A 15543-nucleotide genomic window follows, 5' to 3' on the forward strand; every position below is an offset into this window, starting at 1 on the left:
GGGCTCTGTGTGGATTGAGAATTTACTGTATATAAAGACGAGCGGACCCCTTCAGAGTCGAGCATGCTTTTCTCTGAAGTGATCTGTTGGGCGTGTTTGACTTCGCACGTTACACGTGGAACAATTTTAGAATTAACTTCTTTTTTATGAAATACACTGTCGTACATTTGTTATGTAAGAAATCAAATCTATATATGTATGCATTTCACTCGTTTGCCTTTGTGATATTTATCATATGTTATTACCTCATTTAACCATGTTTGTATTGGAATGAGTGAAATAAAGGAAACTTGACTTTCTGAATTACATTATTACATTGAAAAAATCTAGTGACATTAACGCCCATAAATCATCAGTTAATGTTATTTTGACTACGCAAATGGCAGGTTTAAGCTTGTCTTTTATAGCTACCATTTGTATGGGGGGTAATTCAATCAAGGTCCTTGTTTTCCAAAAAGAGTGTTCTTTAACCGAGCACTCTACGGCACAGTGTTCGAAGGTTAATGACGTCATTCCATGTCGCCATCTTAGTTGCAGAAAACATTTTCTGTCGTCAATTAACAACATAATATTGCAATCTTGGATCCGCCACCACCACCAGCGATGGGCCGTTCACGAAGCAGAAGTCAGTCTACTAGTCGTGTCAGTAAATCTTCCTCAAAACATCGGTCCAAACACAAGAAACGCCGTTCTAGGTCACGATCAGCCTCTCGGGACAAAGTCAGGCGAAGTCGTGTTCGGTCAAGATCGCGCGATCGTGAAAGGAAAAGAGCAAGGTATGGTTATTTGTGGACAAATTGTTTATTTATGTTACATTGTATGAGACCATAGAATGTATTAAAGAGATTGTTTATACACAAACAATACTGAAAAAATATGTATAATTCTTGTCATTTTGGAAAATTATTTTGTTTTGTGGTCAAAATAAACATGAGTTTTGTGTATTTCCCACTTGTTGTTGTTGTCTGGTAGTTTTCTCTGATTTCTTTTTAGCACTCCTATCCCACTTAAAAAAGTTGGAATTTAAGAAGACCCTGTTTAATGTCATAGAAAACCCATGCAGTATTTTTTTCAACAGAATTCAGCAGTTGACAATCTGGTCTGATTTTTAACTACTTTCCAATTGAAAACCTGCTCAAAATGGTTGTTACTCATGTGTTTCTCAGGGTTCCCGCTGGCAATCGCCATTTGCAACAAAATCGCAAAAGTGGCGACAACTTTTCATATTTGGCGAATTTATGGAGACAACGACGGGGCTGTCGGACAGACACGTGATATGCAAATTTCGTAATGATGTTTACTCACAAAAAATAGATTTACTTTGGGTTTTGTCGCAATTTGTAATTGCTATAAATGCAGCATTTTTGGGGGTTAAAAAGTGTCAAAAAGATTAACAGAAGTCATTGGGTATGCTTACAAATGAATAGAACTACATCCCATTTGATAAGGCTTCCAATAAGTTGGCTGGAGTAAAGAGTAGACACTATTTTTATAAGGACAGTACGGGCTCAGTTTGACAATGTATATTTCTTTGAGTTTCCATTTATTTTAAATTTATCTCATAATTTCATAATATTCTTTAATTCTATGACACTATTGTATGCAGTCATTAGACTGAAATCAACATATTGATGTATATGTCGCATTTTGGCAATATATTCATATTTTTTTATTGATATACTTGTCCATATATTTTTTCAATAGAATAACAATTTGCTAATATCTTGTGCTTCATGTACAACAATATTATCTTATGTTCTGCACAACAATGTGCTAATTAAATGCAATTTAAGGCTCTTAGTATGCTTTAACCCAATGAGCTTCTGGGGGCTTTGCCCCTTTTGAACCCCCACAAGGGCGCTGCCCTGGGTCCGTAAGGGGGCCTTTCACGGCCCCTTAACCCCCGCGAAAAAGTGGCGACAACTTTTAACAACCCAGGGGGAACCCTGGTTTCTGTGCATGTAAAGACATTTTTGCACTCAAAATCTGATTTTGTCGTTAGGCGTAAAAAAAAAATTGTGTGTTTCCGGTTACCCGGCCGTGTCTGTTCCGCGCCCGCCGACTGTAATTTTTTTATCCTACCCAAATATTCCTCAATGTCGTCAGACGCTTTAAACGTGTATTTTATTCATCCCGGAAAAATCGATAGAGCGTCTGAGCGCACTGAGTAGGAGTAAGCAGGCGACAGATAATGGCGTCTGCTATTCTGTCACTCAACATAAAGAAATGTCCCCATTACGGGGGCATTCGATGCTTAAGAAGTGTAAACCAAAGCCACCAAATAGGGCAGATTTGGCGAGAGTACCACCCCACTGGAAAGATCGTCAAAGCAGTGTCGATCACTGGCACTCGGCATGACGAAAAGGTAAAATAAAAACTGTACTGGTCGGCGTTCCAGTGGCGGCTGTTGGCATTCTACAGTACACTCCACGCGGAAATACCACTTTCCGTTTTCCTCGGCGGATTTTGGTCATCGCGGACACAACATCCAATTGATCATAATCCTCTTTCCTCGGCGTTTTTACTCGTTCACCCACCGAGGATGATCAGTGGACCGTATAATTACAATCGCCGCGTTACTCGGAGGTAAAAACACCGCGAAACTCGGAGGAAAACCGATAAGAATCTCCCACTGTATCTAATTTTGTTTAATTTATTTGATATTTTTAGCTACACCCGTAATAATTTATAAAAATAATTTATTTCGCGTACCTAATTTTCGGACATCCAAAGGACATCAATCGTAACTTTCACACTTACCAAGTTTCACAGACGAAGATTATCTATCTATCTATCTACCTAACCGTTTACACCACTGTTGACAAGTTAATTAGTAAATACCCATCCTAAACGATGTATTGCATGTAGAAAGAGGAAGTGTGAAATATTTATTGGAGGATTAAATAAACAACAAGGGCAATCAAGGGTTTAAGAAAACAAAGACATGACATTTTTTGTAAAACGATCTGCCAATAATAGACTGTAAGAAGCAATTATGTAGAGTTAAACTTATTGAATCATCAATAAAAGTCAACACATTCAGTGATATAGGTAACTAATTAATGTGATGAATTAAAGTTGGAAATGCAATACTTAAGTTACATTCAAAAACACCACTCAGACACATTAATCCTGCATAACAATATACATGCTCTCCATGAGATCCTCGTGGGTAAAACTGTGAGTTATGTGGCGTCACACAGTGTGACTGTTTGATCTGAAGCCGATAGAATGTGTTATTCATTTCAATGCATGTATAAAATGGTGTTTAATGGGATTTTAATTAACTTGACGAAGGATTTACACTTATATGCGTAATAAATAAGTTTAGAACCATTGATAACTACGGATAAATTAATAAGTGTTAATAAATGGTAAAATGCAAATTAAGAAATAATGACCGAAAAATATTCACACTTACAAAGTTCTCAACACCTTCATTACTCCAATCTAATTAAGTTCTCAACACCTTAATTAAGTAAAAGAAAGATGACAATAACAAACACAAACGCACGCTATGGTATATCTTTTAATTACATAATGTGAAAAACAACAGTTGTTTGACGATGCTGATGAAAATTTACAATAATTGTTTTTAAAAAGAAACTTACTGTACTTTTAAAATTAATTATCTAATTATTTAATACTGCTATAACAGAAGCAATACTGTATTAGCTATGCATAAAACGCGGAGTTCCGCGATTAGGTCAATAAATCGATACGAACACCGGCGCTATTGGCAATAAAACCCTCCATAGAAACGGTGCAACTCGGCGAAATTTAGCGAGGAAAAAGGTTGCGTACTCGGCGGAAATCCGCGATAAATTAAAAACGCCTCCGAGTCACCGAGGAAAGTGGTAGTTCCGCGTGGAGTGTACTGTATATGTAAACGAATTATTTTTTCATGATATTTTATGCGGCAATTCTGAACTTCTGTACGTTTTTCTGCAAAACAAAAACAAAAACCTAACAAAAACCGAGTTGTTATTGACAAGAAAAATGCCAACGGCCGCAACTGGTACGCGGATGTCACTGGTCCCCGACCAGTAGACATCATTTGAAATTCAGTTGACAGCTGGATTTTTTTTTATGACATGCACCAGAAAGAAAAACTTAATAGATGTGTGACACAGAGGTGAGTGTTTTTATGTATCATCTATCGAATAGAGAGGGTGAGGTGTTTTCATTAGGATAAATGAACCACCTATCCCCACCCCCTCTCAAAACTTCTGCCTTATCCCCAACTTTCAATTGGTCTGTTTAAAAAAAAGAGAAAAACACTTAAATATAGAGAGACCCATGCCCAATTTTTTTTTAGGTGAGAACTTGTTTTTTTCTGCTGTAATTTTCAGAGAAGTAGAATCTATATACATACTTTAACATATTGGTTTCCTAAATCCATGCTGTTATTTCTTTAATGCTTAATGCATGGCAAACAGTGTAGACCCATTTTTAAGGTCTATTCTGTTTTTAGCTAGGCAGAATTTTATTTTCTACCCCTGGAAATTAGAAGGACCTGATCAAATGTAATTGAGAGATATTCATTGGTTTAGATTTTCAATGCAATAAGTGTTTTCTCATGACATAGCTTTATATATAAATATATTCTGCTCAGGAACTTATGAGTATCAATGTGCATTGTATTTTTAAGAGACTTGAAAAATACCACAGTTATTTTCATGGAAAAATGTATGTTCCACAAATATTTTAAAAGTCCACAATTGGTTCAATATATGCATGTCAATGTTATGATCATTTTTCAGGGCGAGGCTGAAATGGAGCTAGAAGAATCTTTACGTGTGGAAGATGTGCTGGGTTTCAACATAAAATACATCACATTTGTATGTAAGCCTGATGCAGAATTGGAAGAGTTCCACCAGGTTCTTCAGGCAACTACAACAAAGACGCTCAATGCTTTTGGTTTATTGATAGTAATAAAGAAACAAAGAAATAAAAATACAAGTTGTTTGTTTTTAATATTGATCTTTTAGCAAGAAAAATGACAGGATAATAGTACTAATTTGGTGTTTCCACAGACGTCCTAACAGAAACTGACAAACATAAACATGTGCAGCATCTTGTTTCCTTTGGTTTGCTGTAATTGGTTGTATGGGTCTTCATTTAAATATTGTACATGTATGGTCCTGAAAGTGCACCAATTAAATTATTATAATGTTATAAAATATTCAAAACATCGAAAAATGGCATCTTTAATGGCATCATATAGTAGTTGTCAAAGATACCAATATACCAAATATGTGACGGTATAAAAAAAAAAAAAAAAAAAAAGCCTGCCTACCGTCCCTATTTTTTTTGATCATGTAACCTGAAACACACATATATTTTTTTTTGGCCTTAATAAGAGTACAAAACATTTGAGATATTTAAAACTCACATAACTTTTTAATTCCTTCTAAGCTGTAAAACTGCTGTTGTTTACTGAATACTATAATGCACCAGTCATTTGTAACCACGGCCCCCCAGGTCCGGGGGTATACTGGGGTTAGCCGGAGGAAAGGGCCGTGTTTTTACTTTCCAGGTGCCCCCTCAGGGCCGGATGACCGCGGTGGTTTTGTCATAGCACCAAATTTAGCGGAAATTGGGCCTTATATAGAGTCCCTGGGATGCGGGGGCATTTGGCCGGGGTTTAACCATCAGTTCGTCTCCGCAGGGTGGGATTTTACACGGGGTTTGCTAGACCGAAAGTCCCGGCTATTCCCCGGACCTGGGGGGGGGGGGCTGTGGTTACAATTGACTGGTGTATAATCCTTTGACTATGAAACTTATTTTTGCATTAAACATGTATTATTCAGTACGAAAAACTGAAAATTAATATTATAGAGAGAACAACAATGGTGCACTCCAAAGAAATTCAGATAGTAAGGAAAGAATGAAATATTTTTGAGCCGAAAAATGGTGATTTTTTTTTAATTTGGAGGCTTTTTGACAAGGGGAAAGGCATGATATTTTTCCCCAAAATTAGCCTTTTATTAGTGTATTTAATGAGCTCTTACATTTTCAGAAACAAATATTTTTCCTGCCATCGCCAAATATCAATTGATGCTTTCAAAAATTTGCAAAGAATTCTCTTTCTGCGTTTTAGGCGACGTTCAGCATCTTCAAGCACCTCCAGCAGTGATGATGATCTCATTCTCAGGGCAAAACGTAGAGAGGAAGAGGAAAAGAAGCTGGAAATGGAACGCCAAAGATTACAGTACTGAATTTTTTATCCTAAAGAATCAGAGAAAAGTCCACTGAATGATCAAGAGCCTGAATGGTTATTTAGTGTTAATTTTTTCGCCTTTGGCATTGGCGTAAAACTTCAATTGTGCTTAAACTTGACTCAAGGAAACATTGAATAGTTTATTTCTACACATGGTACACATCCTCCAACAAAAGTATTAATCCTGTTCAAAATATACTGAGATAACCTTGCACTTTTAAACAGTAACAAATTATCTGATTTTTTTATGCATATTTCATATTAACATGATCAATTTGCAGGAGGCAAAAGGAGCTAGAAGAGAAGCTTATAGAGGAAGAAGTTGCCAGGAGAGTTGAAGAGCTGGTCGCTAAAAGAGTTTCTGAGGAACTAGAGAAACGCAAAGATGAGATCGAGGAAGAGGTGAAACGTCGTGTGGAGGAAGCAAAACAAATCATGGAGAAGCAGATGTTGAAGGAGTTGGAAATGCAGCGACAGAGGGAGATCGACTCGCAGAAAAGAAAAGAGGTAAAACAGTCATTTTGGTTATCATTGGTTACCCTCGTCATTTGTACATGTACATTTGTACAACATACTCATTACCTCAGCCTCCTGGCAATGCTCTCATTGCTGAAAAAGAGGTGGTTGTGGAATACAGATGGACACACAGGCTTTGCAGTTGGCTTGTCCCTATTATTAAAAGTAAAAAAAACAACATATGTCCAAATAGGCTTTTCAACTCTCTTCGAAATTATGAAATTGAGCAATCCCTAATTCCTACACAAGCGCTTGGAATTTTCAAAATCAACAAGAACCTGCTTGTAACTCCTGAATTTGAGCAAGCCTGGAAAGCATTATAACAGGATAAGGCTTGTGCTTATTTCGACCACTGCCAAATGAAATCTTCAGTTTTCTTTTTCATTTGCAAATACATGAAGGCGTTTTTGAGCATTCAGTGGATAAAGTATGTGCTGCTCTTCCATTTGTTACAAGCCCTTTACTGCTTCAAAGCTTTTGTGTCTTTTTCTCCAATTTAATAATAATAGGAATTATATTCATTTTTCTTCAAACATGGATAAGGAAATTGAAGAAACTGTGGCAGTGTTTTGAAATTTCTATGATTGGAAAATAAATTTATGGTTGAAGTTTTCAATTTGAAATATAAAAACGAAAAACTTACACAATGAAGCATTTAGCCATTTTGAGACACTTCAAGGCAATAAAACAATTTCCTGGGGAAGGCCCTGATGTCTGACTTTGATGAACTAGCCTAAATCTTAAAATACTAACCCTTGTAACTTTTGGAACAAGCCAGGCTATGTTGAAATTATTGTTGATCAAACCCAGTAATTATCCATTTACTTTTTATGTATGTTGAAAAATTTACTCTGTCAAGTTCAGATAACCCACTGCCATAGTTTTCATAGTTAAGCCGCTGTATTACAAGATAATCATTACTACATGGAACTCTAGTGTATTTGTTTTATTCTTTAGTCTTATAACTAATCATGGCTCAAATCACACAAAAAATATCATCCTGCATAAATTTTTCAAATTATGTTCTGATCATTGAATGCACACTAGTCATAATATTGTATTGAAGAGTGTCCCTTGGAATTCTTTTTTTGTGACAAATAATGAATCTGACTGGTTTGATGGTCAGATTTGTGTAGTATTTTGATGTGCACTGTAGAATTTACAAGTTTTATCTGTAAAAAAAAAAGAGCATCAAAAAATAATTGTTGTGAAATTTTCATTTATTTGAAAAGCAACTTCCCTTTTTATTTCAACTATATATAACTCCCTGTAAGCTGTAATGACTGTTTCTGCTGTTTTTAACATAAATATTTTGTTTTTACCAAAAAGTTGCACCCGTTTTACATGTTTGACCTGAATATAGTAAGTACCTGTTATATATTACTCTTATTATTGAAGCAAGTTAACATCTGAAGTCATGACCATTCTGTGCTGAAAAAGACATTTGTAAATCATTGTTTTCTTGATTAATAACAAAATAAAAAGTTTTCATTGGCGTGGATGGTTTTGCTTCAGTTGTTTACAAACAGAAACTGATTAACAGTTTACACACATTTTAGCAGATTACATTGAAGAGTTGTGCAATTTAAATTGTTTTTTTTAAATTAAAACAAAACAAAAACTCAACATTAAATGTTAACCTTAAAAATACAACAACAATGTGGCATACACAATGGGCTGTATACCAAAAAATCATTATAACACATCATTGTTCAAGTCTGCTAGAAATGTGGACTGTTATTCAGTGTATTGAACGAACATGAATTGTTCTAACCATAGGCTAATGATTACTTTTCCAGGGTAGTGTAGATATTGTTGTTTATTTGTTTCAAATAACAGATGAAAAGATTCAAATTTATTGTAGGTGCCCATTGATAATTGAAAATTGGAAAACACTTTGCATGGAAAGTGTTTGCAAGTATTTTATTTTCACAAACCTTCACACCAAGTCTGTATGTCTGTCTCTGTGATAAATAAGTAATGCTTCGAAACATTAACGAAAAATATTTTGGCATTGATCGATGTAGCACATTGTGTCGCATGCCGAAATAAAATGAAGGAAATCAGTGCGGTACGCCATAGAGCAGGGACACACATCTTTTCATAGGTAAAGTCGGCAGATTGGTAAAGTACATCCGGGGGCTGTCCATCCAGATATACATATATATCTTAATATTTACTGTCATGCTTTTTATAGAAAACAATATTTAATCTTTATCTGATGGACAAGGTGAGTATATGCTCATGAAATAAAAAGAATAGTCATGTCTCGCATGATTATTCTTGCCCTTTCATTTAATATCCCCATTTTAAACAGTTTTTTTCTCCTCCATTATAAACTAACTTGTGTTTCTTTGCTTTATCAATGCTATAAATCTACATGTAATGTTTTATAATATATAAGTTTAAGATATAGAGAAGTTATACAATGAATCAAGTGCCTCAATGAAACCCCACACATGTATAAATAAATCCAAAAGCAAAATAAAACTGTGTGTGTTTCATCGAAGACTTAATGCTTGTAAAAATCCAAACTGTGATACGATCAATCATCGGAATTTGCGCGTGTGTACATGTATGTTTGTGTAGGTATGTGGTAATATTGGCCCCCGATATCACTGTTCCCTATTTTTTAGGAGGATGAGCGACAAAAGCGTCTGGATCTGGAGCGTATCATGGAGGAGAACAACAAAAAGATGGAGGAAGCTCAGCGGAAATTGGTAAGATACTTTAAGTGAACTTTTACTGTAAGTCAGTGTTATTTCAAAGAATTGCTTAAACTTGTAGCTGGTCCTAGGCGTAAAAAATATTTTGGTTCGAATAACCAGACCCTACATATGAAATATACAAAGACTCTACCCTTTTTATTGTCCGCTGGTAAAATAATGAAAAAAAAGATACTTCAGAAACACCAATAAATGAATAAATAGCAAAAAAAAACACATTTTCTAAACAAACAAGACTAAGAATATAAATAAATTTGGGTAATTTACTTTTCACAATTATCTTCTCAAGTATTAGTGGTCATGAGTAAACAGTGATAATCGGTTTTCCGCACATTTTCAAATTCCCTTTCATTTTTCATTGCAATTTTCACAATATGCGACAAATTTAACACCTGCCAAATGTTTGTTTATTTATGAACATGCATTTGGGAAAATGTGTGAAATTATGACCTCGAGGTTATCATAAGGTTTTGCGCATGATTCGTGCATTCGGGACTGGCAGTAGTGCTAGACTCCGTGACTTAATTTGGGTTTCGATCCAGCGTCAATATATTTTATATGAAAATAGAAGGAAAAAGGTCCGGACTAAGCATCGACCTTAACTGACCGCTGGTTTTCAAATGACTGCCTGTACGAACGACCGCAGTTTTACTGTAATAAAAAACTGTTTTAGAAAAGAATGTTATCCTAACCTAACCTTATCAATATTTTTTTGGCTCTATCCTTCAGGCCATTTTAGAAAGCAACTCCATTCAGCCTCATGGCATTTTTCCACCTTTTTGTGAATGACACTGCCAGGGCCTGTAAAATTGTGATTCTCAGTAATCTTTTCCGAAAGCAACTATTTGGTTTGTGACAAAGACCTTTCGTGATATCATTTTAAATCTGTTTATACACGATATTTATACACTAGCTATGCACACCATGACACAGTGAGGTCTTCAGTTGACAGTTCAGTCAAAATTTTATTTGAAGAGGTGTTTTTTGAGTCAGTTGTCTGTTGGAATGTTTGGCATGACAATCCCCTGCTGTGCATCTCCTGCTAATCACACTGGTGTCACAGTAGGGGCCAATTTCCTGTGTAATTGTTTATTGGCTCAGGGCCATTTAGGGTCCATTTCCATAATAAAACCTCCCAAAACTGCACAGCAGGATACTCAGATCAGAGATAATAAGTCACAAGGCAATAAGATTGAGATCAATACACAGAGGTTGTGTACTATACACCGATGGGGGCGGGGGGGTACTTATAGAAGGCTTAAACTTGGCCTTTAAATTGAAAGTGGTGAAATGATACAACTTGACTGTTAGGATGTTCATATTTTGATGACAAAATAATTATTGGCTAGGTTTATTTTATGTTCATTGTCATGCATTTTTTTCATTTAAGTCTCGTTGTATACAATTTATTATAATCACGTAAGTTTCACTTTTGCTTTTCCGTGCTAACATTGTGTCAACTTCAGGCAACTTTAACCCTGAGCCCACCACAAATAAAGCAATAAGAAATTAAAAAATGAAACTTTTCTTCACATGTAAAAGAAGTGACAATACATGTATGTCTAGCAAGGTTTTACTCTGGTCTTTCAAGGCACAGTATAAGTTGATGCCAATTTTTTTAAATTATTTTTTTGCATTTTATGTCTAACTCATTTGACTTTGATGAATTTTTGTGTACACAAATGTTCAACACCATAAAATACAGGTCAAATTCGACAAAATTAAACATTGTACTATCCAATTTTGGTGCTCTTGTTTTAAAATTTACCTGACCATTACAGGCTGAGGAGCAGCTCAAACTTGTGGAAGAACAGCGCAAAATGTTAGAGGAGAAACAACGGCTTGAGGACGAGCATCGTCACGCCACACGCCGTGAACAGGAGGTCATCCTCAACAAGAAGAATGCGAGACCCAAACTCTCCTTTAGTATAAGCGGCAGATAATGATTACGACGAGTAATAAGCCTTCAGTAGGCCGTGTTTTGCTTGATCCAAATGATTCAGTCATGTGATTGACTGTTGAATCGCTCACACCAACCTGTAGACATTTTGGAATTTTCTAAAATGGAATAAGGTGTGAAATTGTCATTGTGTCAATCCATATTTGGTTGATGGAGGTCAACAAAGATTCACGTGTGATGAAGATGGTCACCTGTGAGTTGTGATGAATTATGCAGAAAATAGTTTAAATGTGCTTAATTTAAGTAAGAATGTGTTGTTTATATAGAAATTATGAAGTGTTGAAGCAAAACCTGTGGATTTGATTCCTGAAAATCTTTGTTACAAAAGCTAACCCATTCTTCGCCATCACTCAGGTGTACTTTTGTGATAACCATAACCCAGGCTAGTGCCCCTAACAGTATACCGGTAGATATTCTTGTTGCTGTGTAACTGTGCATCTGCGTATATAAGATCTTTTCCGATCATACATCATCCATGCCAGACTTAGCACCACAGACAGTGGATGACATCAGAGCTGCCCAAGCATACACCGATCATCATGTTGTGAGATCAACTTCGAAAGACTTCATGAATTTCTGACGCTGTACTTTCGCAGAGATACATGTAAAGGACTCAGTGCAGAACTGTTTCAACTACTTGATTTTATGTGAGAAGTTAGGACAGTTCTGCATTGTGCCCTGGAGTGATACTGTCTCCAACGCATTGTAACATTCTGTTTGTTAATGTATCAAGCAAGCAGGTTAGGAATAAACATCATAGTTTGGTTGTCATATAAAGGAAAATCCATTGACATTAAGTGCTTGGTCTTTTTCTTGTGTCACCTAGGAAAAATGGTAGACGCATCAGGGCTCTCACTAGGCTGAAATTTTTGGGAGAAGTGACTTCTCCCTTCAGTCAATTTAGGGAGAAGTTGGGAGACTTTAGGGAGAAGTGATACTTTTCATAACACCTGATACAAAAACTAGGCCATACCACACACCTAAGTTTATATTCACATTCAAATTAATTGCTATAACTATATAAAATGTTCACAAATAATGTATCATTTTTGGCTCAGCAAACGTGTATTTGTCAATGTCACATAGTTTATCTCCAAATAGCATCTAAAATGAATCAAAAACCAAGACAGCTAAGGATTTGAAACAATCAAAATGACCTTATAAATGAACTGTCAATATAGTAGGGGGACGAATCTTATTTTGGTACGTTCGGGATGGGTACGAATGTCACATTCAGCTATGCTGTTATATACTTGTCTCTGGCTAAATAATTTTCAATATGCTGACATTTAAGAACCAAATGACCTTTAAATCACTGTTCTTGATGAAATTTTTACCAATACATAATGGGAGGTTGAGAAATTACTCGGAAAATTGTTTTGACAAATTGGCGATCTCGCCGATTTTTTTAAAGTCATAAACAGGAGAAAAATACTGTAAGTAAACACTACATACAGCAAAAAAAGAGATATTTTTGTGTTTGCAAATATTTTTTTATCATGAACATTTCACTAAAACCAATCAAATATTTGTTGATACGTCATGTTATTTTCTTAGCGCCACCTTGCCGATGGCCCGAGATGGCTATGTCCGTCTGCTTCAAAAACAACAATGTTTAAAATGTCTTGCATTGTTTTTTCAATACATATATCAATTACTTTTTAACTTCTTTAATGCTTGACAAGATTTTTCATAATTATGTCGCCTTTTCAATCTGATTAAGACGAACTTATATCATTTGATCAGGGACTTCTCAATGTACATTCTGATTGGTTGACCATCAATAGCTCCGCCTACAGGCGATGTTTTGGTAATTGGATGGCACGGCCCAATTATCGGATTAGGAGATTACCTAATTTTATGAATGGCTAATTGCGGTGTGACAGTGGTCAAATACTCGCTGATTGACATATTTACAATGTGCTAAATTTTTCGGCGAAGTCAATGTCGCTTTGATGATACAAATAGGCGAAGTCTGGAAATTTTAGGCGACCACTTCGCCCAAGTCGCCCCCTCGCGAGAGCCCTGCGCATAGGGATGACTGTGTCTGCGTCATACGATTTTTTCTAGTCTGACCATCAATAACTCTTGAATAACTTGTAGTAGAGTCCAGACTCGTATGCATATTTTTCATGTTCAGAAAATGACCCTTATTAGGTCAGCAAGTCAAAGTCCTGACCTTTCACCCAAGAGGTTGTTGTTTTGATCCCCACCAGGGACTCTCAGAAAGGACTCAGTACTAGAAAAATGATGGGTGCTCCCAAAAGATGACACATTGATTTGTAAAGTTCTTGTTGAATATAAAAGCTAGGGACAATCTTGCTTGATACATGTTTTCTTCAGTTAAAGAATGATGCATCTTGTATAATAATTATTGTTTATACATGCACAAACATAGTTGTGCCTTTACTAAGGAGACTTTTTGTTTTATGTGTTTTAATGTAGTACACATATTTACACTCTCGAATCCATAATTTATCATTATATATGAGGTACGGTAAGTTTGATAACACAAAGTTTGTCATTATTGTAGAGAGGTAAGTATTGTGATCTGTGAATTATGTGGCTGTAGATCATAAAATGTTTTATTTGTGCTATGCTTTTTATATAACAAGTTATTTATTGGAAAGATTTTTTTTTTATTAAGTTTAGTAACATGAAACAGCATGATCAGAATATTTTATTAAGGTTTCATAAAAGTTGCACTCTCACACTCTCACATATTGACTCTTTCGACAATTGTTTTTGTCTTGGAAGGAGCCAACTTTTGTGCAAATGTCAAGAGAAAAGTGATATAAGACTGCTTACAAAAGATCAGATCACAGTTTTTCATATAACTGTTTTTATAAATTTTTGTTTTATTTCTAAAAGCATTACTAATGCTTTAAGAAAAATGGAATTTTGAGATGACATTTGAGATCTGTTCTATTGTGAGTCATTTTATATGACTGGATTGAAGTAAAGCCATTAATGCAATATCATCTGTTACTGAGACAAAAATTAAAGCAATATCAAAACTGTCAATCTGTGGGAATGCAGCTTTAATACTAGGGTTAAGGTAAGTATTCAAACATATGTGAACAGTTCATTCCCCAAGCCTTGGGCTAAGGTCATGTTTGATTCCTGTCACAGTTTATGAAATTTATGATAATACTATTTGAATTCAATGACAATTTGCTTGATCATATTTGACTGTTGATTTAACTTCTACAATTGTTAAATAAATATATTTTTAACTGAACTAGGTTTTTGTTGTGATTTCTTTATAAGTATATTAAATCCATAGTCATGAAGATTTTTAAACTAAGCCTCTAAATAAGAAGATTCATCCAGGAGATACAAGAATACTGGCAGATATTACAAAAATTCATAAAAAACATGGGTTTTTTTAATTAAACTGACGGTAATAATATGGCAGTTAAAATTTGATGTATGTTTTATTAGCAACAGAGTTTATTTATGACAACTTTGAGACCATTTTGAAACTTGTATACAGTAATAAACTTACGTTTATACTTAAATACAAGCTAAAGAATTATTTATAGATAAAAGATGTTTACTTATGAAATATTAATCCAGACATTGATTTGTTCATTGTTTTAAGTCTTCTTATCTATTAAGTATAAACATGTACATGTGTTATATTAATGGTATATACATGTCTCTGAGATCATTAGTGTGCATTTATTTATCATGACAGACTTTCTTATACATGTATATTGTGTGTTTTTCATTATGAACATTTATGTAAGAACAAGTTTGTAAGATATATCATAAGTATTTCTTAAAAGAACTTGTGACCTTTAGCATACAATGTTTATTGTTATGGATTCCTAAATGTTTATAAATGTGGTCTGATGCCATTGTTGTACATATGATTGAATGATAAACATTTAGAAGGTGATTGTGTTTGTTTGTTTATCATCCTGTTGAATTAAAACAAAAACATGTTCCATATTTTCACATCTAACTTGTTTTAGCTAAAGAGTGGAAGAGTGTTTCACCCTGTCCTTATCTGGTATCACCCTTCTGTCCTCAACTGCATGGGTACAGATCCCTGCGTTAATAGAATAAAATGCTACAGATAAAATATATAAAACTTATAAATATGTAATATG

At 35.0% G+C, this 15543-nt stretch overlaps 1 protein-coding gene across 1 annotated transcript; it reads left to right on the plus strand.

The window, feature by feature from the left end:
- Positions 1-513: 513 nt before the first annotated feature.
- Positions 514-15327, plus strand: LOC128219743 (arginine and glutamate-rich protein 1-like). Its single transcript, XM_052927700.1, has 5 exons — positions 514-776; positions 6104-6214; positions 6505-6730; positions 9376-9459; positions 11247-15327. The coding sequence occupies exons 1-5, from the start codon at positions 604-606 to the stop codon at positions 11406-11408; spliced, it is 756 nt and encodes a 251-aa protein (XP_052783660.1). The 5' UTR covers positions 514-603; the 3' UTR covers positions 11409-15327.
- Positions 15328-15543: the final 216 nt, after the last annotated feature.

The sequence above is a fragment of the Mya arenaria genome, chromosome 15 (assembly GCF_026914265.1).
Source record: "Mya arenaria isolate MELC-2E11 chromosome 15, ASM2691426v1".
NCBI lineage: Eukaryota > Metazoa > Mollusca > Bivalvia > Myida > Myidae > Mya > Mya arenaria.

What these genes read in the sequence shown, in the direction of transcription:
- LOC128219743 (XM_052927700.1), top strand. Translation starts at nt 604, where the DNA reads ATGGGCCGTTCACGAAGCAGAAGTCAGTCTACTAGTCGTGTCAGTAAA. An exon ending in ACTCGCAGAAAAGAAAAGAG is followed by an intron (nt 6,731 to 9,375) that starts GTAAAACAGTCA and finishes CCTATTTTTTAG; the next exon opens with GAGGATGAGCGACAAAAGCG. An exon ending in AGGAAGCTCAGCGGAAATTG is followed by an intron (nt 9,460 to 11,246) that starts GTAAGATACTTT and finishes TGACCATTACAG; the next exon opens with GCTGAGGAGCAGCTCAAACT.